The sequence below is a fragment of the Strigops habroptila genome, chromosome 11 (assembly GCF_004027225.2).
Source record: "Strigops habroptila isolate Jane chromosome 11, bStrHab1.2.pri, whole genome shotgun sequence".
NCBI lineage: Eukaryota > Metazoa > Chordata > Aves > Psittaciformes > Psittacidae > Strigops > Strigops habroptila.
This window is the reverse complement of record NC_046360.1, coordinates 20,751,758-20,774,463: the sequence shown is the minus strand read 5'-3', so window position 1 is coordinate 20,774,463 and position 22,706 is coordinate 20,751,758. Positions and strand designations below refer to the sequence as shown.

General features: G+C 66.1%; 3 protein-coding genes across 6 annotated transcripts; all 3 read left to right on the top strand.

Moving 5' to 3' along the window:
• Nucleotides 1–457: 457 nt before the first annotated feature.
• MST1R (macrophage stimulating 1 receptor) lies at nt 458–8,154 on the top strand. Of its 4 annotated transcripts, none has more exons than XM_030502268.1 (20): nt 458–1,762; nt 2,802–2,990; nt 3,071–3,196; nt 3,273–3,443; nt 3,574–3,743; nt 3,834–4,011; nt 4,122–4,267; nt 4,369–4,530; nt 4,695–4,788; nt 4,882–5,109; nt 5,190–5,336; nt 5,412–5,571; nt 5,655–5,747; nt 5,828–6,085; nt 6,346–6,426; nt 6,499–6,680; nt 6,756–6,865; nt 6,979–7,144; nt 7,218–7,354; nt 7,433–8,154. In XM_030502268.1, exons 1-20 carry the CDS (start codon nt 542–544, stop codon nt 7,725–7,727), a joined length of 4,314 nt encoding a protein of 1,437 aa, XP_030358128.1. In that variant the 5' UTR covers nt 458–541; the 3' UTR covers nt 7,728–8,154. The 4 variants fall into 4 exon arrangements, with proteins under 4 accessions (XP_030358128.1, XP_030358127.1, XP_030358126.1 ...); XM_030502267.1 differs by having other exon boundaries at nt 4,348–4,530; XM_030502266.1 differs by having other exon boundaries at nt 5,190–5,571.
• A 3,532-nt stretch (nt 8,155–11,686) lies between these two features.
• On the top strand, nt 11,687–12,753 carry LOC115614536 (actin-like). The gene has a single exon (XM_030501528.1). The coding sequence runs from the start codon at nt 11,767–11,769 to the stop codon at nt 12,751–12,753; it is 987 nt and encodes a 328-aa protein (XP_030357388.1). The 5' UTR covers nt 11,687–11,766.
• A 2,479-nt stretch (nt 12,754–15,232) lies between these two features.
• CAMKV (CaM kinase like vesicle associated) lies at nt 15,233–22,513 on the top strand. Its single transcript, XM_030502264.1, has 11 exons — nt 15,233–15,503; nt 18,485–18,593; nt 19,719–19,850; nt 19,930–20,004; nt 20,082–20,220; nt 20,299–20,419; nt 20,738–20,813; nt 20,896–21,032; nt 21,114–21,192; nt 21,266–21,353; nt 21,563–22,513. Exons 2-11 carry the CDS (start codon nt 18,499–18,501, stop codon nt 21,863–21,865), a joined length of 1,245 nt encoding a protein of 414 aa, XP_030358124.1. The 5' UTR covers nt 15,233–15,503; nt 18,485–18,498; the 3' UTR covers nt 21,866–22,513.
• The last annotated feature ends 193 nt before the right edge of the window (nt 22,514–22,706 follow it).

Here is a 22,706-nt window from a genome sequence, read left to right as displayed (position 1 = left end):
GGGGTACGTCGGGGTCCGTGTCCCGGGGGCTGGCAGGGGACCTGTCCCAGTCCTGCGGGGATCCCCTGTCCCCACTGCTGTTGCGGGGGGCTGGCAGCGGTCCCCAGCCCGGCCCCAGGCGGCCCTCAGGGCCCTTGTCTGCGGGGAGAGCTGACAGGGGTCCGCCAGTCCCCAGGAGGGGGGTCTTGGAGGACGGGGAAGGCTTCTGGGGTCAGCAAGGGTCTGGGGGGTGGCAGCAGGCACGATTTGACCCCCCTGCTGCAGGCAGCTTGGCTTCACCTCCTGCCTGTGGTGTTTGGGAAGAGGTTTGGTGCGGCTCATGCTCCCTCAGCAGTACCTGTCATTCCTGGACCAAGGGCACCCTGGCACCCCCTGCCCCACACACAGCTGACACAGCGCCTCTGGTCCTTGCCTGATGGCCGTGAGTAAAACCCCTTCTCCTGTGTTTTGGCAGATGCGATGGTGACCCATGTTCCGTGTGTCCTGACCGCACCAACTGTTGAGCACCATCGATAACCCCACACCGGTGGCACCGCACAGCATGGGGCTGTTGTGGTGCATGTGTCTCTTGCTGGTGCTCACCCAGGCCTCGCTGGGCACTGGTGCCTGGCAGTGTCCCCGCATCCCTTACAGCTCCACCAGGAACTTCTCCGTCCCCTACACGCTGCCCAGCCTCGATGCTGGCAGCCCCGTGCAGAACGTCGCCGTCTTCACCGACCCCACTGGCCCAGCTGCCCTCTTCGTGGCCATCCGCAACCGCATCCTGCTGGTGAGCCCCGAGCTGCGCCTCCTCTCCATGCTCATCACCGGCCCCGTGGGCAGCGCCGAGTGTGAGATCTGCCGCCTGTGCCCGGCTGCTGTGGACAGCCCCGAGCACACAGACAATGTCCTGCTGCTGCTGGACCCGCTGGAGCCATGGCTGTACAGCTGCGGCACAGCGCAGCACGGGCTGTGCTACCAGCACCAGCTGGAGGTGCAGGATGGCGAGGTGACCATCTCAACCACGCATTGCCTGTACTCAGCCACAGGCAACAGCCCCGCATCCTGCCCTGACTGTGTGGCCAGCCCCCTGGGGACCAGTGCCACCGTGGTGGCCACTTCCTACGCTTCTTTCTTCTACCTCGGCTCCACCATCAACAGCAGCGTGGCGGCGCGGTACAGCCCGCAGTCAGTGTCCGTCCGCAGGCTGAAGGGCACCTTGGATGGGTTTTCGGATGACTTCCAGTGGCTGACGGTGCTGCCGCAGTACCGGGACAACTACACCATCCACTACGTGCACTCTTTCATGGATGGGGACCACGTCTACTTCCTGATGGTGCAGCCGGAGCGGCCAGGCTCGGCGGTGTACCACACGCGCCTGGCGCGGCTCAGCACCCACGAGCGCAACCTCCGCCACTACCGCGAGCTCGTCCTCGACTGCCGCTTCGAGTCCAAGCGGCGGCGGCGGCGGCGCAGCAGCGAGGAGGGAGTTGAGCGGGACGTCGCCTACAACGTGCTGCAGGCAGCGCACACTGCCCGCCCCGGCGCGCGCCTGGCCCGCGACCTCGGCATCAACGACACTGACACGGTGCTCTTCGGTGCCTTTGCCGAGAGCCACACGGAGAGCCGGGTGCCGCGAGCGGACTCGGCTGTCTGTGCCTTCCCCCTGCGCCTGCTCAACCAGGCCATGGAGGAGGGCATGGAGAAGTGCTGCGGCACCGGGCACCAGCCGCTGCTGCGGGGGCTCAGCTTCTTCCAGCCGGTGGAGTACTGCCCGCACAACGTGAGTCCTCTGCCATGCGCCGCATCCATTCCGGGTGGGCTGGGGATTAGCTGGGATGTGGGGAGGTAGATTCGGAATGCTGGGAAGCACCTAGGAGGCCGAGATCCATTCGCGCTCCCCACCCTGGGCACCACGTGCTCGCCCAAGCCGGGTGCTACAGACACATGTCCTGGCGCACGGGTGCACCGTTGCTTGCCGTGCATCCCTTTCCTCGGTGTGGCTTCCCCAGGGAGCCCCAGCTCCAGTCTCCACGGTGACCGTCCCCACGCTGGGCTGTTGGTGGCCACCCTCTCCAGGGTGTTTATGTGTGCGGGGGAAGCCACAGGCTGTGGTGCTCCCGGGGCCGCTCCTGCCTTGCCCCCCCCCAGCCCCAGCGCCGCCGCCGCCGCCTTCGCTGGGCAAATAAACCACAGGCGGAAGCGCGATTAGTCACCGGGGTTTCTTTTCCACCACAGCCGTGGGGCGGGAACGCCGTGTCCCAGGTACAAGCCCTGGCATGGCCAGGATGGGCACAGGCGGGAGCCCCGGCAGGGCCCACTCTGTAGGCAGGGTCCCAGCGAGAACCCATGACACGAGTTTTGGCGTTCTCAGCCAGGCACAGGGCAAGGTGCAGCCAAATCCCCTCCACTTCCTGCATACAGCTCATTGCCGCTGAGTCACACCGGCAGCAGGGTGAGCCAGGGGGGCACTCCCAGCACCAAAACTGGTGGGGGGCCAGTGAGGACCCTGGCCCCTCGTCGAGCTCCAGCGGTTGCGGAGGGCGAGGGCTGGATTTGGGGTGTCTGCCCCGTGGTGCCGGCAGTGATAACCACATCCAGATGTGGTGGGAGGGGAGGGCAGGATCTGACGCTGCGTGGGAGCTGCAGGAGGGGCCGAGGATGTGCTTTTTCCCCAAAAAATTCCCTGCCTGGAGGGGAGCTTGGGCAATTGGCTGTCTCTAAAATATGTCGTGGCTGGAGCTGGTGCTCGCCCGTGACGCCATGGCGGGATTGGGGTGCCAGGGCAGGCTTTGAGGCACCCACCCCCTGCTCTGCTGCAGGTAAACCTCTCGGCACCAGTGGCCAACACCAGCTGCTGGGACAAGCCCACCCTTGTCCCTGCCGCCTCCCATAAGGTGGACCTGTTCAACGGGCAGCTGGCCGGCGTCCTCCTCACCTCCATCTTCGTCACCGCGCTGGGGGACGTCACCGTGGCTCACCTGGGCACAGCGGAGGGACGGGTATTCCAGGTGGGATGGGGGAGCCGGGTGGGGAAGGGGTCCCAGCAGGGCATGGGGTGCGCTCAGCCCCCTGCTCTGCCCCACTGCAGATGGTGCTCCAGCGCTCCAGCTCCTACCTCCTCACATTGGCCAACTTCTCCCTGGGGGAGCCAGGGCCAGTGTGGGGAGCCATGGGGCTGCACAACCACTCGCTGTTCTTCGCTGCCGGCACCAAGGTGAGTGGGGGGTGCAGGGGCGCAGGGTGGGTGCTGAGCTCCAAGGGCCATGCTCACCTCCGCTCTCTGTCCCCAGGTTTGGCACCTGAACGTCACTGGCCCCGGCTGCCGCCACTTCTCCACGTGCCAGCGCTGCCTGCGCGCCGAGCGCTTCATGGGCTGCGGCTGGTGCAGCGACGGCTGCACGCACCAGCACGAGTGCCACGGGCCGTGGGTCCAGGACAGCTGCCCACCCGTCCTCACTGACGTAGGTCTGCACCCCATCCTCCTGCTCCTGCATCTCCCGGGCGCTTGGATGGGAGGGAGGTGGCAAATGGGGCGGCACAACCATCACCGGGCACTCGGGGCTCAGGGTGACGCTGGTTCCTCTCCCGCAGTTCCACCCTCGGAGCGCCCCGCTGCGGGGCCGGACGCGGGTGACGCTGTGCGGAATGACTTTCCGCTCCCGCCCGGACCCCGACCCCTGCCGCAGCGCCCCCGGAACTTGCCGGGTGACGGTGGGACAGCGAGGCTGCACTGTGCTGCCAGAGGAGAGCAAGAGCCACAGGTCCGTGGTGGTGCCGGGGCGGGGAGCAGCAGCAGAGGGGTCTGGGGCTGCCCCCCAGCCCGCGGCTGATTCCCCATCACCGCCCCGCAGACCCCTGCCCGCCTACCGCCGTAAGGACTTTGTGGATGTGCTGGTGTGCGAGCTGGAGCCGGGCGGCCCGACAGCAGCAGAGGGCCCTGCTGATGTGGTGCTCACCGTGGAGGAACCCGCTGGACTCTCTGGCTTCCGTGTCCATGGCTCTGCCACCCTTGGGGGCTTCCTCTTCGTGGTATGGCCCTGCGCTGGCAGTTACCCTGATGCAGGCCAGCTGCCCCCTGGCAGGGTTTGGGGTCGGGGGCTGGCTCACCTGCCCGCCCCACCGACCCCATCTCTGCGCAGGAGCCCCGAGTCAGTGTCCTGCACCCCCCATTTGGCCCCCAGGGGGGTGGCACCACCCTCTCGCTCCACGGCACCCACCTCTTGGCAGGGAGCAGCTGGCAGGTGATGGTCAATGGCTCCGCGTGCCCTGTGGCCGGGCAGCCCAGGTACATCCCTGCCCCATCCCTGCGGGCACAGCACGGTCCCTGGCACAGGGACCCCTCCGCAGCCCCGCTGTCCCCTCCAGCCACAGCCGCCGTGTCCTCAGGCAGGGTGACGGGGCCATTCGGTGCACGACTCCTGCTGCCGGTGGCCTGGGCTCAGCCTGGGTGTCCCTGTGGATCGATGGGGAGGAGTTCTCGGCGCCCTTGCCCTTCCAGTATCGCCCCGACCCCTCTGTTTCGGCCATCGTTCCCAGCTGCAGCTATGAGTGAGTGCTGGGCTCCTTTCCCTGCCAGGGGAACAGCTCCGGCCTCCCCACCACCCTGGATGGGCTGGAGACCGCATGCACCCCAGGGACCATCTGCGTCTCTGGGACTGCATGCACCCTGGGGACTATGTGCACCCCAAAGCCCTGATCCCCATCTGCCGTAGGGGCTCGATGCTCACCATCATCGGCACCCACCTGGACTCAGTGTATCGTGCCAAGATCCGCTTCGAAGCCAGCAGCGTGAGGACCAAACCCGCAGTAAGCACCGGGGCAGGAGCCCATCACCTCACATCCCTGCCCTGCCACCCCAGTCCCTGTGCCACGCTGGTGCCAGCATCCCCCTGCCCGCAGGAGTGCGAGAGCCCGCTGTTGCCAACGCGGGTGCTGTGCCGCAGCCCAGCATTCCCCTTCGAGAGCAAGGTGGAGATGACGCCGGGGAACCTGAGTGTGCTGCTGGACGGTGCCACCGGCCGCTGGCTCTTCCGCCTCCTCTACTACCCCCGGCCCAAGGTCTTCCCCTTGGAGCAGGAGGGTGGGCACCTCCACCTCAAGCCTGGTGACGATGAGATCAAAGTGCACGTATGTGGGGCGATGGGGTGAGTCAGGGTGGGGGGACCCACTGCCAGGACCCCCGGGCTCAAGGTGCTGTGTCCGGGCAGCAATTGGGGCTGGATGCCGTGACCACCTGCATGAACATCACCATGATGGTGGGGGGCCGGGACTGTCACCCCAACGTGCTGAAGAACGAGGTGACGTGCCGCCTGCCCCGCGAGCTGCGCCTGCCCCAGGCTGGGGCCCCCGTGGAGGTAGGCACCCCCTGGGTGGGCCACCTCCCCCCAAGTGTCCCCCATTGCGACCCCGCTGAGCCCGTGCTCCCCCAGATCTGTGTGAACAGCGCCTGCGAGGCGCTGGGCTGGGTGCTGTCCCCTGCCGCCTCGCTGGACCTGGCCTCCAGCCTGGCCCTGGGCACCAGTGTCACCCTCCTGGTCTGCGGCATCCTGGCTGCCGTGCTGCTCCGCTGGCGCTGGAGGAAGAGGAGGGGTGAGTGCTGGAGGCTCCCCGGGCACCCTGCGGCCCCCCGGCCCTCACCCGCATCCCACCACCCACCCCACTGCTGCCCGCAGGGCCGGAGAACCTGGAGCTGCTGGTGCATCCCGGCCGCAGTGACCCTCCCGCCACCACCCAGCGCTCCGGCGTCGACTACAGGGAGGTGCTGGGTAAGTGGGTGACACCAGCGGGGGCTGCTGGGGTGCTGGGTGCCTGCCCAGCCCTCACCCTGCTCTGCCTGTCCCGGCAGTGCTGCCCACAGCAGGCAGTCCCGGCCCAGTGCTGGCCCGGGCACGGTTCACCAGTGCCGGTGCTGGTGCCGGTGCTGGTGCCAGTGCTGGTGTGGGTACTGGTGCGGGTGTGGCGGCCGGCGGCTCCCCCGTGCCCCTGCTCAGGGCCACATCCTGCTGCCTGGAGGACCTGCGGCCGGAGCTGCTGGAGGAAGTGAAGGACATCCTCATCCCCGAGGAGCGGCTCGTCACCCACCGCCACCAGGTCATCGGCAAAGGTGACGCAATGCCCCAGTTTGCCCAGAGAAGCTGTGGCTGCCCCATCCCTGGCAGTGTTCAAGGCCAGGTTGGACACAGGGGCTTGGAGCAAGGTTGGACCTGCTCTAGTGGGAGGCGTTCCTGCCCGTGGCAGGGGGTTGGAACTGGGTGAGCTTTAGGGTCGCTTCCAACCCAAACCAGTCTGTGGTTCTATGAATTTGGCTGTGGCATCGCCTGCTCACTGTGCGCGGTGCCAGCTTTACACTGCCTGTCCCTGCAGGACACTTTGGCAGTGTCTACCATGGCACCTACTCGGACCCGCTGCTGGGAGACCTCCACTGTGCCGTCAAGTCCCTGCACCGTGAGTAGCACCCGCTGCCTCGGCGCGGTCCCGCGGCGCAGCAGCGGCGCTCCACAGCTCAGCTCTCGGCAGGCATCACGGACTTGGAGGAGGTGGAGGAGTTCCTGCGCGAGGGCATCCTCATGAAGAGCTTCCACCACCCCCAGGTGCTCTCACTGCTGGGGGTGTGCCTGCCTCGCCACGGGCTGCCCCTCGTCGTCCTGCCCTACATGCGCCACGGGGACCTGCGCCACTTCATCCGCACACAGGCGCGGGTACGGGGGTACCCTGCAGGTGGGGGGTGGTAGTGTGGGATCAGGGTGTCCCCACTCACTGCTCCCACCCCACAGAGCCCGACGGTGAAGGAGCTCATCGGCTTTGGGCTGCAGGTGGCCCTGGGCATGGAGTACCTGGCCCAGAAAAAGTTTGTGCATCGGGACCTGGCAGCCAGGAACTGCATGTGAGTGTGGCCGTGCCTGCCAGCCCCAGATATGGGGTCACCCCATGGACCCAGGGGTGGGCATAAGGAGTGCTGCCTGGTGTCTTTCCCCACCCAAAACTGGTGTCCCATAGGCTGGATGAGACGCTGACGGTGAAGGTGGCTGACTTCGGGCTGGCACGGGACGTGTTCGGCAAGGAGTACTACAGTGTCCGGCGGCACCGCCACGCCAAGCTGCCCGTCAAGTGGATGGCGCTGGAGAGCCTCCAGACCCAAAAATTCACCACCAAGTCGGATGTGGTAGGCACGACCCCCATCCCTGTCCCCATCCCCACCGTGCCTGCCTGCCCCATGGCAGCTCTCTGCTTGGCAGTGGTCCTTTGGGGTACTCATGTGGGAGCTGCTGACACGGGGAGCATCGCCGTACCCTGGGGTGGACCCCTACGACATGACCCGCTACCTGCAGCGGGGGAGACGCCTGCCACAGCCCCAGCACTGCCCCGACACCCTGTGAGTGGGGCTGGGGTGTGCAGGGTGGGGTGCGGGGGTCCCAGGGGGCTGCTGGTGCTGATGGGGGTGTCGGGGCAGGTACGGGGTGATGCTGAGCTGCTGGGCACCGGCACCTGAGGAGAGACCGTCCTTCACCGGGCTGGTGGGTGAGCTGAAGCGTGTCCTGGCCGCGCTGGAGGGTGAGCTCTACGTCAACCTGGCTGTCACCTATGTGAACCTGGAGCGTGGCCCCCCTTTCCCTCCTGCCCCTCTGGGGCTGTTGCCTGATGGTGAGGATGAGGATGAGGATAGCGAGGAAGAGGAGGAGGAAGAGGAAGAAGAAGAGGAGAAAGAGAAAGAGGAGGAAGAAGAGGAGGACACAGCCGTGTGCTGATGGGATGCCCTGCACTGTGGGGGGCACCGGACCCCCATACACTGTGGGCACGCTTCCCCTAGGAGGGATGCAGCGTGCAGCCGGGTGCTATGGGGCACTCTCCCTATGGGACAGGTGCTGGGAGGCAGCTGAGTGCTGTGGGGTGCTCTCCCATGCCTCACACCCAGACCCTGCCAGATGCTCCCCAGGCTTGACACTACAACACAGGGTGCGATGGGGCTCAGTCCTGCACTGGCTAGGTGCTGGGGGCTCAGCCCCACAGTGGCTGGGTGCTGTGTGGTCCCAGTCTCAGCCCCACAATAGGGAGGCTCTGCTGTGGGGCCCTGGCAGATTCCATAGGGTGGCCTGGCCCACCCATGGGTGCCTTGGGTTTTCCAGCTGCTTGGCTGCTGGAATGGCTCATTAAAACCTACTTCTGTTTTTCCCACGGGCTGGGGCTGTGTCTCTGGGGGGCCATGCCTGGGCTGGAAGCACGCCTGTCCCCCTGTGAGGAGGGGGCTCACCCGTCAGGGGACACCCACCATTCCTGTGCCAGCCATGGGAGGGCACCTGCATGCCAGTGCCGATGTGGCCACCCCGGGCACTGTCCTCTGGTGCCCACCACACTGGGGCCACCCTATGTGCCTCAGGGACCACCAGCCCCCTGTGCTTAGGGAGGGACCCATGGAGGCCATGCTGGCACCAAGAAAAAGGATTTTCCTAAAAATCCCTCTGGCTGGAGCCTGTGGCCCCCCTTGCTGGTGATCCCAAAGAGCAGCGGGTGCCAAGCTGTGCCCCTCACCTCTGAGCCCTTACCTGGACAGCGGGGGGCTGTAGTGAGGACATGGCAGCTTGCTGGGTACAGCACCATGCGCCTGGACTTGGGGTGATGGTGCCCCTCGGATCCCACTGCCCAAGCTGTGGGTCATGGTGACCCAGGGATCACGGCATGATGGGTGACCAGGGCATGAGATTGTGGCACCCATGGGATCATGCTGTTCCTGGGATGATGAGTGCCTGGGCATGGGATCAGGGTGCCCTTGGGATCACAGGTGCCTGGCTGAGGGATCGCTACGCTGCCTGGAGTCACAGAGCTGAGGGCATGGGATTACAGTGTCCATGGCATTGAGGTGTCATGGTGCCCAGGACATGCCATCATGACGGCAGATATAGTGGTACACAGCCCCTGGTACCCCTCAGTTCTGCCTGCTTTTGGGCACTGCTACTCACCCTGCCTGCCTGCACAGGGTCCTGGTGGGGCACACTGGATCAGGATTGAGGGTGACCAAGCGTCACTATCAGCCTCACGTAATTACAGCCTAACTGCTCCAGCTTCTGCCTGTGCAGGGGATGGTGCAGCTCATGCCAGGCGCTGCCCAGCAGCAGGGAGAGTGGCTGAGCCCCCACTGATCCCACCACTGGACTTAATTCCTTATGCTGGCAGTGGTGGCAGATTCCCATCTGCGAGGAGCTCATAGACAAGGAGATCCTCTCCATACCAAATCTGGGGCAAGAATCCCCTAGAACGAGACGTTGGAAAAGAGGAAGGTACTGGTGATGGGCATCACTCCTCTGGGCGCACATCCAGTGCTCAGGCAGGGGGTGAGAGCAGGGTGTGGGGACGGGTGGATGTGCAGGGGATGCTGAGATGTGCCCCGGCCCCACAGCCATGGGCAGCTCGGCTTCCCAGTGACTGTCCAGGCACGGGGGTCCTGCAGCCAGCGCCGGCTTTAAATAAACCCTCCTCGGCTGCTCATTAAGCGGTGCTGGAGCCCGAGGCCACGTCAGCTCCCATCAGCCAAGCTGTCCGTCTCTGCCGGCGCCTCACACCTGCACAGTTCCGCCGCCACTCCTGCAGGGATATATTTAGCGTGGCTGGATCCCAGCCTCCCGCAGTGCTGGGACAGTGCCTCAGTTTCCCTGCAGTGGGGCCGTGCTGCTCCCCTGGCCTGGTGTGGGTGCTCACTCAAGGCCAAGCAGCACCATTTCAGCTGCGCTGCTGAGTTGCTGTAGCAACAGGAAGGCCCCAGCACCACATGGTTATATGGGCTGGATCAAAACCAGGAGGTGCTGGGGGATGCTGGTGGCAGGTGGAATGTAAGGATGGATGGATGGGTGGATGGACGGACGGACAGATGGATGCATGGACAGGCACCTCAGTGTTGCCCTCCTCAGCACGAGGCAGGGTGGCTGTGTTTGGGTGGCAGATGGGTGCCTGTCCCACCGTCCTGTGGCACCAGGGGCAGCCCCAGGGACACCCAGTGTGATAGGGCTGCCAGTGCCTGCAGTAGGGCGGCGCAGGGAGCTGCTCATTAGCTGACGAGGCTAGTGTGGTGGTGATGGTGACGTGTGTGAGGAGGGCGCCTGCCTTAGGCTGTCATGTGTGTGCCCCCCCAAATGTGCTAGCGGAGATGACAGATTTCATGCTAATACGCATTTATCCTGCCCTAATTGCGCTGCGGGAAGTGAGGAGCGAGCGCCCGGCCTTCAACACCACAGGCTGGCACAGGCCCTCCCCTGTCTGCCTCTGTCTGCCCCTGCCCGCTGCCAGCCAGGACTGGTGCTGGTGCTGTACACACCGCCACGGCACAGGGAACAGGCAGGACAACATCACAGGGTGGCATCTTGCATGGCATCTAGCACCCATGCCCCAGCTTGGGGGTGTCTCAGAGGTGATGCCTGGACACAGGTGGGCACCCAAGTGGTGCCCTGAGGTGCTGCATGGCTGGGCGGCATGGTAGAGCACCCAGTTGAGTGGTGGGCATGTGCGGCCATGCCATGCAACGCTGTGCCGCGCCACGTCGCAGCGTGCCCACCCGCCACGGCTGCGGCAGAGCAGCCGGCGTCCCGCCCCGGCAGCACGCCTTGCACACACAGCACTTTAAATGTTTTATTTGGGGAAAGTGCTGTCGTTAGCAGGGATTAATTATTAAAATCGGAGCCATCTATAAAACATGAGTGGCTGCGCGCAAGGCTGCGGGCACACGGGCAGAGCCGGCCATGGACCTGCTGCCAGCAGCGCCTGGGGACGTGCTGCGACGGCGTTTGCCCGTGCTGCCGCAATGGCACCTCGTGGCAAAGTGGGTGCAAAGGCTGGGTGCAGGCAATGGGTGCACACATTCCTGTCCTCTCTTCACCTCCACCGCACCCAGGGGTGGGTGCTGGAGTGGAGTCGGGCGAAATGGTGCCAAATCCGCGTCGGAGTGAAGCGGTGGTCGCGGCGTCAGCCAGCCCAGCGAGAGGTGGCAGGAGGCAGCAGGCAGCGCCGAGCTGTTTTTAGAGCTGCCGGTGCTGGGGAGCGGGCGTGAAGAGCGGCTGCCGCGGCTCCACGGAGACGTTTATAGAAACCAGCAAGTCTTGCTAATGATGCCTGTGAGCCGCGGGGGGGGCTGCCCGCACCCTGGCCCCCCAGCCCTGCACCCCAGCCCTGTACCTCTGCCCTCCCCACCTTGTGCTGGCATCTCTACCTGGAGGCACCCCTGCACCCATCTAGGGCTCTGCTGGCCCCCAGGGAGCTCGGATGGACCTGGGGCATCTCTGCTGGTCTTTGAGGAGCTTCAGAGGTCTTTGGGGAGCTTCAGTAGCCCTTGGGGATCTCTGCTGGCCCCCAGGATGCTGTGGTGGTCCCCAAGCAGCTCTGCTGGCCGCCAGGGATCTTTTCTTCACCCTGAAGCCTTCCAGCCTACAAGACACATCTTTTCTCCTTTTTCTGTCCCCGAGAGAGTATACACCCTCAGCCGGGGAGACTCACCCCAACTTGGCACCCGATCAGGACCTGTGCCAGTGCTGGTCTCAGTCTTCTCCCTCAGGATCAGTTCTCTCCCAGCAAGGAGCCCCTTATGAAACTCCTTTCCCTGAGCAGCCTCCCTGTGCCCTGGTCTCTACAACCACAGGTACTGCCCCAGGGAGACTCAGGGACCCCCAAAGGTCTTCCAGTGGGAAGGGAACCAAACCCTGATGCCATGGGTGATGTCATCACAGTGATGCAGGCAGTTGCTATGGCGACCGAGCCCCCCCCACCAAGACAGAGCTCCTGGTACCAGCGCAAGTACTGGATGTGATGGGGGCCAAGCCGATGGACAGGTACAAGGCTTTGTGTGCCGTTGTCATCGACACGGGGACAGGCCACACCAGGAGCGGGCTGGCTGGGGACGAGCAGCCGCGGTCGGTGGTGCCCAGCCAGGCTGGGGGCAGCCCCGTGCTTACCCACGGCGTGGTCACCAACTGGGACGGGCTGGAGGAACTGTGGCACCGCATCCTCTACCAGGAGCTGGGCGTCTGCCCCGAGGAGGTGGCCGTGCTGGCCACGGACGGCCCACTTTCCCCCATCGCCAACCGGGAGAAGATGGCCGAGCTGCTCTTCGAGGGCTTCGGGGTGCCGGCCATGCTGGTGCTGCCCCGCTCCCTGCTCGCCGCATACTCCTACGGCCGCACCACCGGTGTGGTGGTGGGCTCCGGCGCCGGCACCTCGTACACGGCAGGGGTGCGGGAGGGCTACGCGCTGCCCCACGCCACCTTCCGCCTGGATGTGGCCGGGGATGCCCTCACCCTCTACCTGGGCCAACTGCTGGAGTCCCGCGGGGTCCACCTTGACACCGACCCCCTGTGCCGCCTGAAGGAGACCTGCTGCTGCGTCCTGCCGGGCGCCGGGAGGCCCCAGCCCGTCACACCCCCCGGCACCTCGACGCTGCTCCAGGGGGATGAGCGGTTCCGCTGCCCCGAGGTGCTGCTGGCCCCCACCACCCTGGGGCTGCCGGAACCGGGGCTGCTGGAGCAGGCGTCCCACAGCCTGCGCCGCTGCGGGGGCCCCCCCGGCGGCCCTGCGCCCTGCCTGCTGCTGGCGGGGGGCACCACGCTGCTGCGCGGCCTCCCCCAGCGCCTGGCTGAGGAGCTGGGGGTCAGCACCGAGGCCGCCCCACGCCGCCGTGCAGCCGCCTGGCTGGGTGGGTCGTTGGCCGCTTCCCTCGACGCCTTCCAGGGTGCATGGGTGCCGCGGGACGTCTATGGGGAGGGCGGCCCCGCCACCGTGCACCCCCACTGCTGCTGACCCCAATAAAGGCCCACGAGTGGCAATTGGTGGCTGCACCCCTTTATTTTCTCCCTCTCCCCCCTCCGCCAGCCCCCCGAAAGGAGGGATGGGGTTTATTTGGCCCCGTTGCCAGGCCGACACACGCAATTACCGCTGATTGCCTGACGGTTGCCATGGCAATGGCGAGCACGCAGGGATGCGGTGCCGCGTGGCGCTTGAGTCACGGACACGCTGCACACCCCCCGCTGCACCCCGCTGCACCCCAGCAACAACCCCCCGGCATGGGGCTGCCAGGCCGGGCTGGCCCTGGACCCTCTCCAACACTGCCTGAGGTAGAGGGGTGCAGCCAGGTGTCCCTCATCCTGCGTCCCCCCACCCGAGGCAAAGGGCTACAGCCGGGTGTCCCCGGCCTTGGCAGATCCACCTCGGCAGCCCCTCATGCCAGGAGTCCTGCAGGAAATGTCGCTCCAGACCAGTTATGTCACCCTGAACCCAGGTCCGGGCTCACCATGGGGCGGTTGGAAGGGTGGTGGGTGCATGGAGCACTGGGTGCATGGAGCACTGGATGCATGTGGTGGTGGGTGCATGGGGTGGTGGGTGCATGGCGCAGTGGGTGAGCAGGTCAGTGGGCCAGGGCACAGCAGGGACAAACACTGGTGGGTTCAGCAGAGCTGATCATCCCAAAATGTGCCATGGGGTGGTGGGAGATCTGAACTAGAGCTGGGGCCAAGAGCGGACCAGAAGGCAGTGAAGGGACCCCGGGGCAGTTCTGCCATGGCAGGAGGCTGGTGCCGGGAGGCGCCAGGCATGAGGCAGGCCGAGGGGGCTAGAGGAGCAACGAAGGCCAGAGGAGCCACGAGGGCCGGAGGAGCCAAGAGGGCCGGAGGAGCCACAAGGGATGGAGGAGCCACAAGGGATGGAGGAGTCACGAGGGATGGACAAGCCCTATCCCACCCCTCATGCCGCGAGCCGCTACCGGGCAGTACTGAGCCGTGCCGGGCACCTGCTGGGTAATTGTGAGTTACACTCCAGGTTCCAGCGAGGTGCAGAGATTAATAAGTGCGCTGCGCCGCTGCCAGCCGCTATGATTAAACTCTTGATTAGAAGCTCAAACTACAGTGCCCTGCTAATTCCCCAGCTCTCACGCACCGTTAATTACCGGGTGCGGGTGATGGTGGGCCCGGGGCTTGTGGCGGGTCAGACGCAGGGGGTGCCCCGTGTTGCCTCTGTCTTGGGCTGCTGGCTGGTCTCCCTGTGAGCAGAGGGGAGATGCCAGCTTTGGGGATGGGATCCTGGTGTCCCCTGTCCATGGGCCTGCCTGATCCAAGCTTGTGGGGCTATGGAGAGGGTGTGGCCATCCAGGAAAGGATGGCCACATCCCTGTGGCAGCTCAGGACCGGGTGGTTTCGGGGAGCTGGGGTTTGGTGGGTGCAGGGCAGAAGGGGAGGGGAGCGCGGGTGCAGCTCAGAAGCAGCACCATATGGACCACAAATGCCAGCGTGCAGCATGATGCCATGCCGGAGGCTCCACACACATGGCTGTGTTGCATGAGGAGTGAGGTGCTCTGGGGGCTGGGGGAAGGGGTGGGGGCTCCTCTGCACCCCAGGGCTGTGCTGTCCACTCCGGGCTGGGCGCCATGCCCAGGAGGTGGGCAGAGTTAACAGCATTAGGGTGGCCGATTTCTTACCCCTTTCTTGCCCTTTGGCCTGGGCTGTGGGGAACGGATAATCCCTGTCCATGGGGGAGCGAGCAGGGCCGCACAACTGTGAAAGGGACAAGGGAAGTTGCCTGGTTCCCACAGGATCATGGCATGGAAGTGGGACCGTGTGTCTGCCTGTGTCTTCATGGTACCTTTTAGACACCTGAGATGCTGAGCCCGCACTCAGATCTGGTAATAACCTACCCCCGTCCCATCTTATCCAGCCTGTCCCATCCCACCCCACTCCATCCATCCTGTCCTATTCCATCCCACACCATCCCATCCATCCCCCAACATCCCATTCCATCTTATCCTACCCTATTCTTCCCATCCACCCCATCCTATCCTGCATCATCCCATCCAGGGCCGGTGGCCATGGCCCAGCCCAGGGGACCCAGGTGCATCCTGATGCTTTGTATCTCCTGTCAGTCCCCACCACCTCAGTGAAGCCCAATGTGTCACCAGAGCTGTCCCAGCACTCGACCGGCTCAGGGTCCCTTTGGGTGAGCACCTCTTGGGGTGAAGAGCCAGGACAGGGAGAGTGGGACAGGCTCAGGGGACACCCACAGGCAGCTCCGGCTCACCCGGCTGGGCAGCAGCAGGACCTGACCACCCCATGGGGGCTCGCGGGTACTTCCTCACCCCACACGTGGGTGCTGGCGGGTCCCGAGGGGTGCCCCTGCCCGGTTTTAACGCCCTGCCCGTATTGCGGGGCCGCTCCGGCGCCGCGGCCGCCCCGTCCCGCCGCGCTGCGGGACTCGCCCCGTCGCCACGAGTGACCGCTCCCGCGGTGCCTCTCCCGTGCCCGACGGGCGGGGCGCGAAGTTTGGCAGTGACGTCAGGGACGGGGCGGGGCTCCCGACGGGGGGCGGGCCCCCGAGGTCCCGCCCCCCCAACTTGCCGCGCCGGGCGCGCGGGGCCGCGCCGCGACGGACCGACGGCTCGGCTCGACTCGGCTCGGCTCGGCTCCACACCGGCCCCGCGCGGAGGGAGCGAGGGAGGGGCGTGCGGCCCCCCCGAGCGGCGGCCCCGGGCCGCGGCCCCCCTTTGCGGTCGGAGAGGCGTGCAGGTGAGCGCGGCGCCGCGCCGGGACAGCCCCGAGCCGGGGCAGCGCCGAGCAGAGCCGGTCCGTGCCGTGCTGCGGGCGGGGGGAGGGGGGGCCGGGACCGGGGTGGGGGCGTTGCTGGGACTTGGCACTTGTTGGCTCGGGGCTGTCCCCCGCGCAACCCCCCCCCACACTCCGCGGTGGCCCGGGACATCGCGGCCGGTCCGTGCCCGGCTCCGTGCGCGCCCCGACGGCCGCCCGCTGCTGCCCCGTCCTCGCCGGTACCCCGCGTCCTGCAGACCCCGAGCCCCGACGGGCGCCCCGGAGACCGGCTCCCCGCCTCGCGTCCCCGCTCGCCCCCCCAGGCTGCTTCTGCGCGGAGCCCGGAGAGCCCCGCGGCGGGGGAATGATGCTGGGGACCCTCGTCCCGCTTCCCCGCCGCCGGGCATCCCCTTCTGGGTCCATGCGCCTCTCCCCGCAGCCCGCTCCCTTCCCAGTGCCGCATCGCTCCGAGCCGGCCACTGCCGAGACTTCGCCCGCGGTGCGCGGCCCGGGCCGCCCCTCCGCACTATCCCGGGGCTCCCCCCGCCAGCCCGGGTGCTTCTGCAGGCAGCGCGGGGCTGGCGCAGCCCCTCCGCCTGCCGCTGCCCGCCTCCCCCCTGCGCCAGCAACACTTCGGTCCGTCTCGGCCCGGCTGCGGTTTCTCCCTCTCCCCGGTACATCCTTTCCCCGCGATGTTGGGAGGAATGGGGGGTCAGAGCGGGGACCCCCCTACACGGACACGTCTAGGGGGGCTGCAGGTAGAAGCGGGGCCGGGGCCGGAGCCCGGCCGGTGGTACCCGCGCAGTGGGGCAGATCCGGGGTTCGGGGGGCTGGGGGGCCCCGCTGGTGAGGGCTGCGGGGCTGCGTCATCCCTTCGTGCCGTCCGCACCCAGCCACCCACTTCCCCGCTATTGTCTTACACCCGCTGTTGCTTCTTGCTCTCAAATTAGATGCTTCAGCGGGGGGGGACGTGCGCGGGTGCCGGTGCAGCACCCAACCTCCCCCCCCCAGCACCCCGGGGAGGGAGCACTCCCCTTTCACCCACTGCTTGCCTGGGTGCCCCTGCCATAGCGGGGGGGCTCTCACCTGTGGGGCGCAGGTGTTGGCCCCGATGTGGGGCTGGGTGCCAGCCTCTCTTGTGGGGTACCCCGGGTACACTGAGCCACCCCCGAGCCAGCTTGGGACCAGGAAGGGTGCCGGTGCTCAGCCCCAGCAGGATGGGTCCCTGCTAAATCAACGGGAACTAATTTTATGAGCGCAGATTAGCTGATCACTCGCAGAGACAGCAATAAAATCCTGATATATCATCCCACCCGGGTCCCCTTCCTGGCTAATCCTGGCATCACGCCGCTGGTGCTGGCAGCCTGTCCACAGGCCAGCCCTACCCCTGCCAGCACCGAGCCTGCCACCACGCCAGCAGCTGCCAGGGCAGCCCTTGTGCCCCTCTGCTGGGCACAGTGGCACGGCAGAGCCGGTGTCGTGCAGCACAGGGTCACGGAGGTGCCAGGCAGGGCATGTTTGCCGGGAAGGCTGTTGGGATGAGCTGAGCGTGGGCTGGAAAGCCTCAGCCAGTCTGTGGCGTGGGTAAGGGTGTCCCATGGGTGGTCTGCTTCTCTTTTGGGACTGGGTGCACCCTGAGTGGGACAGGGATGGGTGCTTTTGCCTGGCATAGGCTTTCCTGGCATGGGGGTGCCTGGGTGCTGTGTGAGGTGGGAGCACCCCTCCTGCAGGCATCGCTCAGGCAGGCACAGAGGCAAATCAGCCCCAAGGGACGGAGGCAGGAGGGAGCGTCCCCCGTTCCCTGGCTCACTGCACCCACATCCTACCCAGATTTGGGGTCGGTCACCCCAGGGAGTGCGCAGGTGCATGTTCTGGGTGCTGCGGGCAGGACCACCTTCCTCCTGAGGCCCGCGGGGCAGGAATGGTGCTGTGCACCCGCAGGTGGGTCGGGCGCTGCTGGGTGCTGCCTGTCCCTGCCCCCTCCTCCCAAGGATGTGCCGCTTTCTGCATCTCCAGCTCCCATTGCCATAGCAACAGGCTCGGCGCTTGGGTACCCGTGATTCCGGCTCCGCATCCCGCACTGCCATCCTGCCCGTGGCCCTCGCTGCCGGGCCCCGGGCGTTGCTGGCACCGCACGGCACAGCACGGTGAGGCTGGCGTGGCACAGCGTGGTGGTTTGGGAGCTTTAGCACCAGGCCATGTTTGCCCTCAGCGTTGTGCCAGCATCCCATTGCAGGGCCCCACTCGGGCCCTTCCAAGAAGGCTGATGGGGCTGGGCAGCCCTGTCTCCTTCTGAGCCATCAGAAAATAACATCAGCTGAAACTTCCTCCCAGTAACGGGATGGGAAAGGGGAAAAAATTACTTCATGGGGCCCATTTTTTGCTGGAATGTGTCTGAGCAGGGTCTGGTTTTGAAGGGTTCCTGGTAGGAAAGCAAAGGGCAAAATATCTTTCCTAAAGGGCTGGGGAGCCGGTGTGTGCCAGGGCTGGTGTCTTGCTTGCTGCCGAACCAGGGTGCTGTGGTTGGGCCACTGCAGCTATTGAGGGACAGAGGGTTGAGGCTGGTGTAACTCGTTGCACATGTGATGGTATGCAGTGATGCTCTGCTAGGAGAAGCAGAAATGTCACCGTGGGGCAAAACTGGGCTGAGAAATGGCAAAGGGTCTGTTCTCCTCTGCTTGCCTCCCCAGTGTGTGCTCCGGGCTCTGTGCTAGCCCTGGCTACTTAAATCATTAGCGATCTGCAAACAGGGGCCAGAGGGGCCGGCCACCAGCAGCCCGAGCCCAGGCAGAGTGGCTGGATGCCACAGGGATGGACACACATCGGTGGGGCTGGGCATGTGGTGGCCAGCGGCAGCCAGGCAGCATCAGCAGCCGCTATGCTTCGTTAGGTTTCACATTAATTAATACAGCTACAGGGGCTGGTGGTGCCGGGGTGCTCACTGCCTCTCCCTGCCCTGCCAGCACCGGGCCCTGCGATGCCGTTTGGCTGCGTGACGCTGGGAGACAAGAAAGATTATAACCAGCCGTCCGAGGTGACCGACAGATATGACCTGGGCCAAGTCATCAAAACGTGAGTTGGTCCCTCCCCGGCCCCACGGCGCCTTGGGGACCTCAACCATCCGCATGTCCCAAGCTGAGGAGCAGCACAATGTGCCCGTGGGGGCTTTCGGGGTGCTGGTCCCCAGCTGGGATGGGCAGGGTGCATTTTGGAGTGGCCGTCCCCTCGTTGGTCCCTCTCGCTGGTGGGTATTCACCACCACCTCTGAGGAAGGCAGCTGCTGCCAGCTGCAACCAGGCGACTCCCCGTATCCCTCCCTCCTCCCCCCAACATTTGCAGGGATTGCAGCAATTCTGCATGATCCCGGCTCCCTCGAGCGCTCCGGGAAGCAGGAGGGCTCTGCTCCAGCAAAGGAAAGCGTATTTGGGGGCGGGAGCGGAGCGCTCCTGCTTCTCCCCAACTTTTATTGCTGTGCTGGGGTACCCTCGAGGAAGCGCTCCAAAACCTGAAGCTCTCAGACTTATTGAGAGTGGTTTGACCCCAAAATATGCACCAAAATTTTTTCCATTGGTCTCCAAAACACTGGGACCGCTTTCCCGTGAGTCATGCCTGGCAGGGTTACACTAGGGACCTTGTTGGGTGCTGTCAGAGCTTTGCTCCATCCTCTGGGCAGCCTGTCCCAAAGCCCATGGGTCTCGGCTCCCATGCACCTAGGGCAGATGGCACAAGGGTTTTGGCACAGCCAGGGTAGCTGGAAAGCCAAAGGTTTTGTTGGAGCGGTGTCGAGGGCCCCCCCCCGGGGGCTCCCTGTGGCTCCGGCCTGGCCCATGGGCTGGAGAACCATTAATAATAGAACAGAACTATTGCAGCATCCCCCGGCACCAGCGCATCTCCCCTTCTCTCTTCCCGACTGCGGCGCTGACATTAATGCCGGGGTGTGCTGCTGTTCCACCTCGGCACAGGCAGCAGATCTTGCCCTGGCTGCCATGGGGAGGGGGCTTTTTAATCAGCAAATTTCCCCCTTCCCCATCAATTTGATTATTCCCTGTCAGTTCCTTTTCACTGCCCTTTCTCCTTTATGCTATGGAGAGGATTTTAGCTGCAGCTTCCTTCCACTCCTGCAGCATCTCCCCTTGCTGGTAGGATGAGGGGATGCTGGTGGGGCTGGGGACCACCATCAGGGGGGTGACCTTACAGGGAAGAGTTCTGTGAGATCTTCCGGGCCAAGGAGAAGTCCACGGGGAAGCTGTACACCTGCAAGAAGTTTCTGAAGCGGGATGGGCGGAAAGTGCGGAAGGCAGCTAAAAACGAGATCATCATCCTCAAAATGTGAGTGCTGGGACTGGGGTTGGCTCCCATGCCGCTGAGCAAAGCAGGAACCCCCACCCGTGCCCCCATCTCTCCATAGGGTGAAGCACCCCAACATCCTGCAGCTGGTGGACGTCTACATCACCCGCAAGGAGTATTTCATCTTCCTGGAGCTGTAAGTGTTTGGGGTGCAGGGGGGCTTGCTGGGGGTGCCCCTTGGGGGGTGGGATTAGGCAGAGCTGCTGTTGGCAGGGCCACTGGCCGGGAGGTCTTCGACTGGATCCTGGACCAGGGCTACTACTCGGAGAAGGACACCAGCAACGTCATCCGGCAGGTGCTGGAGGCTGTTGCCTACCTGCACTCGCTCAAGATCGTCCACAGGAACCTCAAGGTTGGTGGTGGTGGGGTGGGAGCACCCATGGGTGCTGGCATGCCCCCAACCCAGCACTCACAGCCCCTGCTCCGGCAGCTGGAGAACCTGGTGTACTATAACCGCCTGAAGAACTCCAAGATCGTCATCAGCGACTTCCACCTGGCCAAGCTGGAGAACGGGCTCATCAAGGAGCCCTGTGGCACCCCCGAGTACTTGGGTGGGTGAGAGCCAGCCGGGCAGGCAGCGCAGCCGGGGTCCCAGCAAATCCCTGCTGCTCCTCACTACCCTGGGGACTGGCCCTGGGGGCTCCCATCAGGTCCCTCCCAATGGTCATGGGTGCTCCTAGTGGATTCCTTCTGCTCCTCATCACCCCTGGGCTGATCCTGGGTGCTCCCAGTGGGTCTCTCTCCCCCCCATCACCCCAGGGACTGATCCTGGGTGCTCCCGGTGGGTCCCTCTCCTCCCCATCACCCTGAGGACAAGGGGCCGGGGGGTTGGGGACCCCAGGGCAGGGCCGCTCTCTTGTCCCTCACAGCTCCGGAGGTGGTGGGGCGGCAGCGGTACGGGCGGCCGGTGGACTGCTGGGCTATCGGTGTCATCATGTACATCCTGTGAGTGCAGGGCAAGGGCCGGGGTGGCTGTGGGGTGCTGTGCACCATGACTAGGGCTGAGCCCCCCCACCCTGTCCCCCAGCCTCTCGGGGAACCCCCCCTTCTACGAGGAGACGGAGGAGGAGGACTACGAGAACCACGACAAGAACCTCTTCCGCAAAATCCTGGCCGGGGACTATGAGTTTGACCCGCCATACTGGGACGACATCTCGCAGGCGGGTGAGCCCCACGGTGTGGGGGGAACACATGGGGTCCCTCAGTGTCCCCCCTGGCACTGACTTCCTCACCCTGTACCCCCAGCCAAGGAGCTGGTGACGCGCCTGATGGAGGTGGAGCAGGACCAGCGGATCACGGCGGAGGAGGCCATCTCCCATGAGTGGTGAGGGGCAGTGGGTGCAGGCGGGGGGCTGGGAGGGCTGGTGGGGGCCGCTCACCCCTCCTCACCTCCCCAGGATCTCCGGCAACGCCGCCTCCGACAAGAACATCAAGGACGGCGTCTGTGCCCAGATCGAGAAGAACTTCGCCCGGGCCAAGTGGAAGGTGAGTGGGGGTGCCCCGTGCCTCAGTTTCCCCTCCCAGCTGACCCCAGTCCCCCAGCACGGGGCTGTCAGCCTCGGGGGGGGGTCCCAGCCCCTGCGAACCCCGCAGCCCCCAGCAGGCATCTGCGGTGGGGAACCCGACGCCGCGGTGAGGGGCCCGGCGGCAGGGGAACACCCGTGCCTCACGGCCCCTCGCCTCTCCCCACGCAGAAAGCCGTGCGAGTGACCACGCTCATGAAACGCCTGCGGGCGCCCGAGCAGGCGGAGACGGGCTCGGGGTCGGGCTCGGCCTCGGCTCCGGCCCGGGCCGGGGGTCCAGCCTCGCTCCTGGCCCGCGCCGCCGCCGCCGCCGCTGCCAAGGACAATGCGGGCTCCGCTGCTCCCAGCCCGCCGCCCGCCGCCGCGCAGCCCCCGGCCCCCGGCACGCCGCCCGCCGAGCCCACCACGTGTAACGGGGACGGGGCTGCCGCAGCCGCCGCCGCCGCCGAGCCCCCCAGCGAGCAGACCGGCTGAGCGGCGGCGGCCCCGGCATCCCCCCCCTTGTACATAGCCCCGGCATGGCCCCCGCGCCCCCGCCTGCGCCCCCTTTTCTACGTGCCCCGACGGAGAGCCGGCCGCGGGGCAGAGCCCTGCATGGAGCCCGTCCGACCCGCCCCCCCGGCGGCTTTGCCGGTCGGTCTGTCCGCCCCTGCCCCGTCCCGCTCTCTCAGTCTGTCCCCCGCCGCCGTGTCCCGTCCCCACCCCATCCCGCCCCGGGGATGTCCAGCAGAGATACGGGGCAGCCCCCCCCGGCCGCACGCCCCGCAGGGCTGGGGTGGGGAGCTTCGCGCGGAGCCCCCCAAACACACATGCATGTGCGGGGCCGCGGGGGGGCCCAGCGGGCAGAGCACCCGGTACCCCCGCTCCAACCCGGGGGGCGCGTTGCAGGGGGCGAGGGAGCACCGGGAGCCACCCCCACCCCCTCCCACGTCGTGCCTGGAGGATCCCAAATGTGCCCCCCTCGCCCCGGCTGCCCCCCTCCCGGTCGCCGCTTCCTTCCCTCGCAGCTGCATGCCTGCAGGGCCGGCTCTGCCTGCGGCTGCCGCCGCGCCCCTCCTTCTCCCCCCCCCCCAGGCTGTATCTGGCAAATAAAGACCCCGCTGAGGACAAACTGAGACAGCACCAGCGCCGCCTGCACTGTCTCTCTGTGGGGCGCGGGGTGCCGGCAGCGGGACGGGACAAGTAACGGCTGCGGGGCGGCTTCTCCCGGCCCCCCCCCGCGTCAGGCTCCAGCGCACACGGGCGCGGCGGGCGCAGAGACCCGGGGGCGCGGCCCGCAGGACACGCCCCGCCCCGTCGAGGCTCCGCCCCGCAG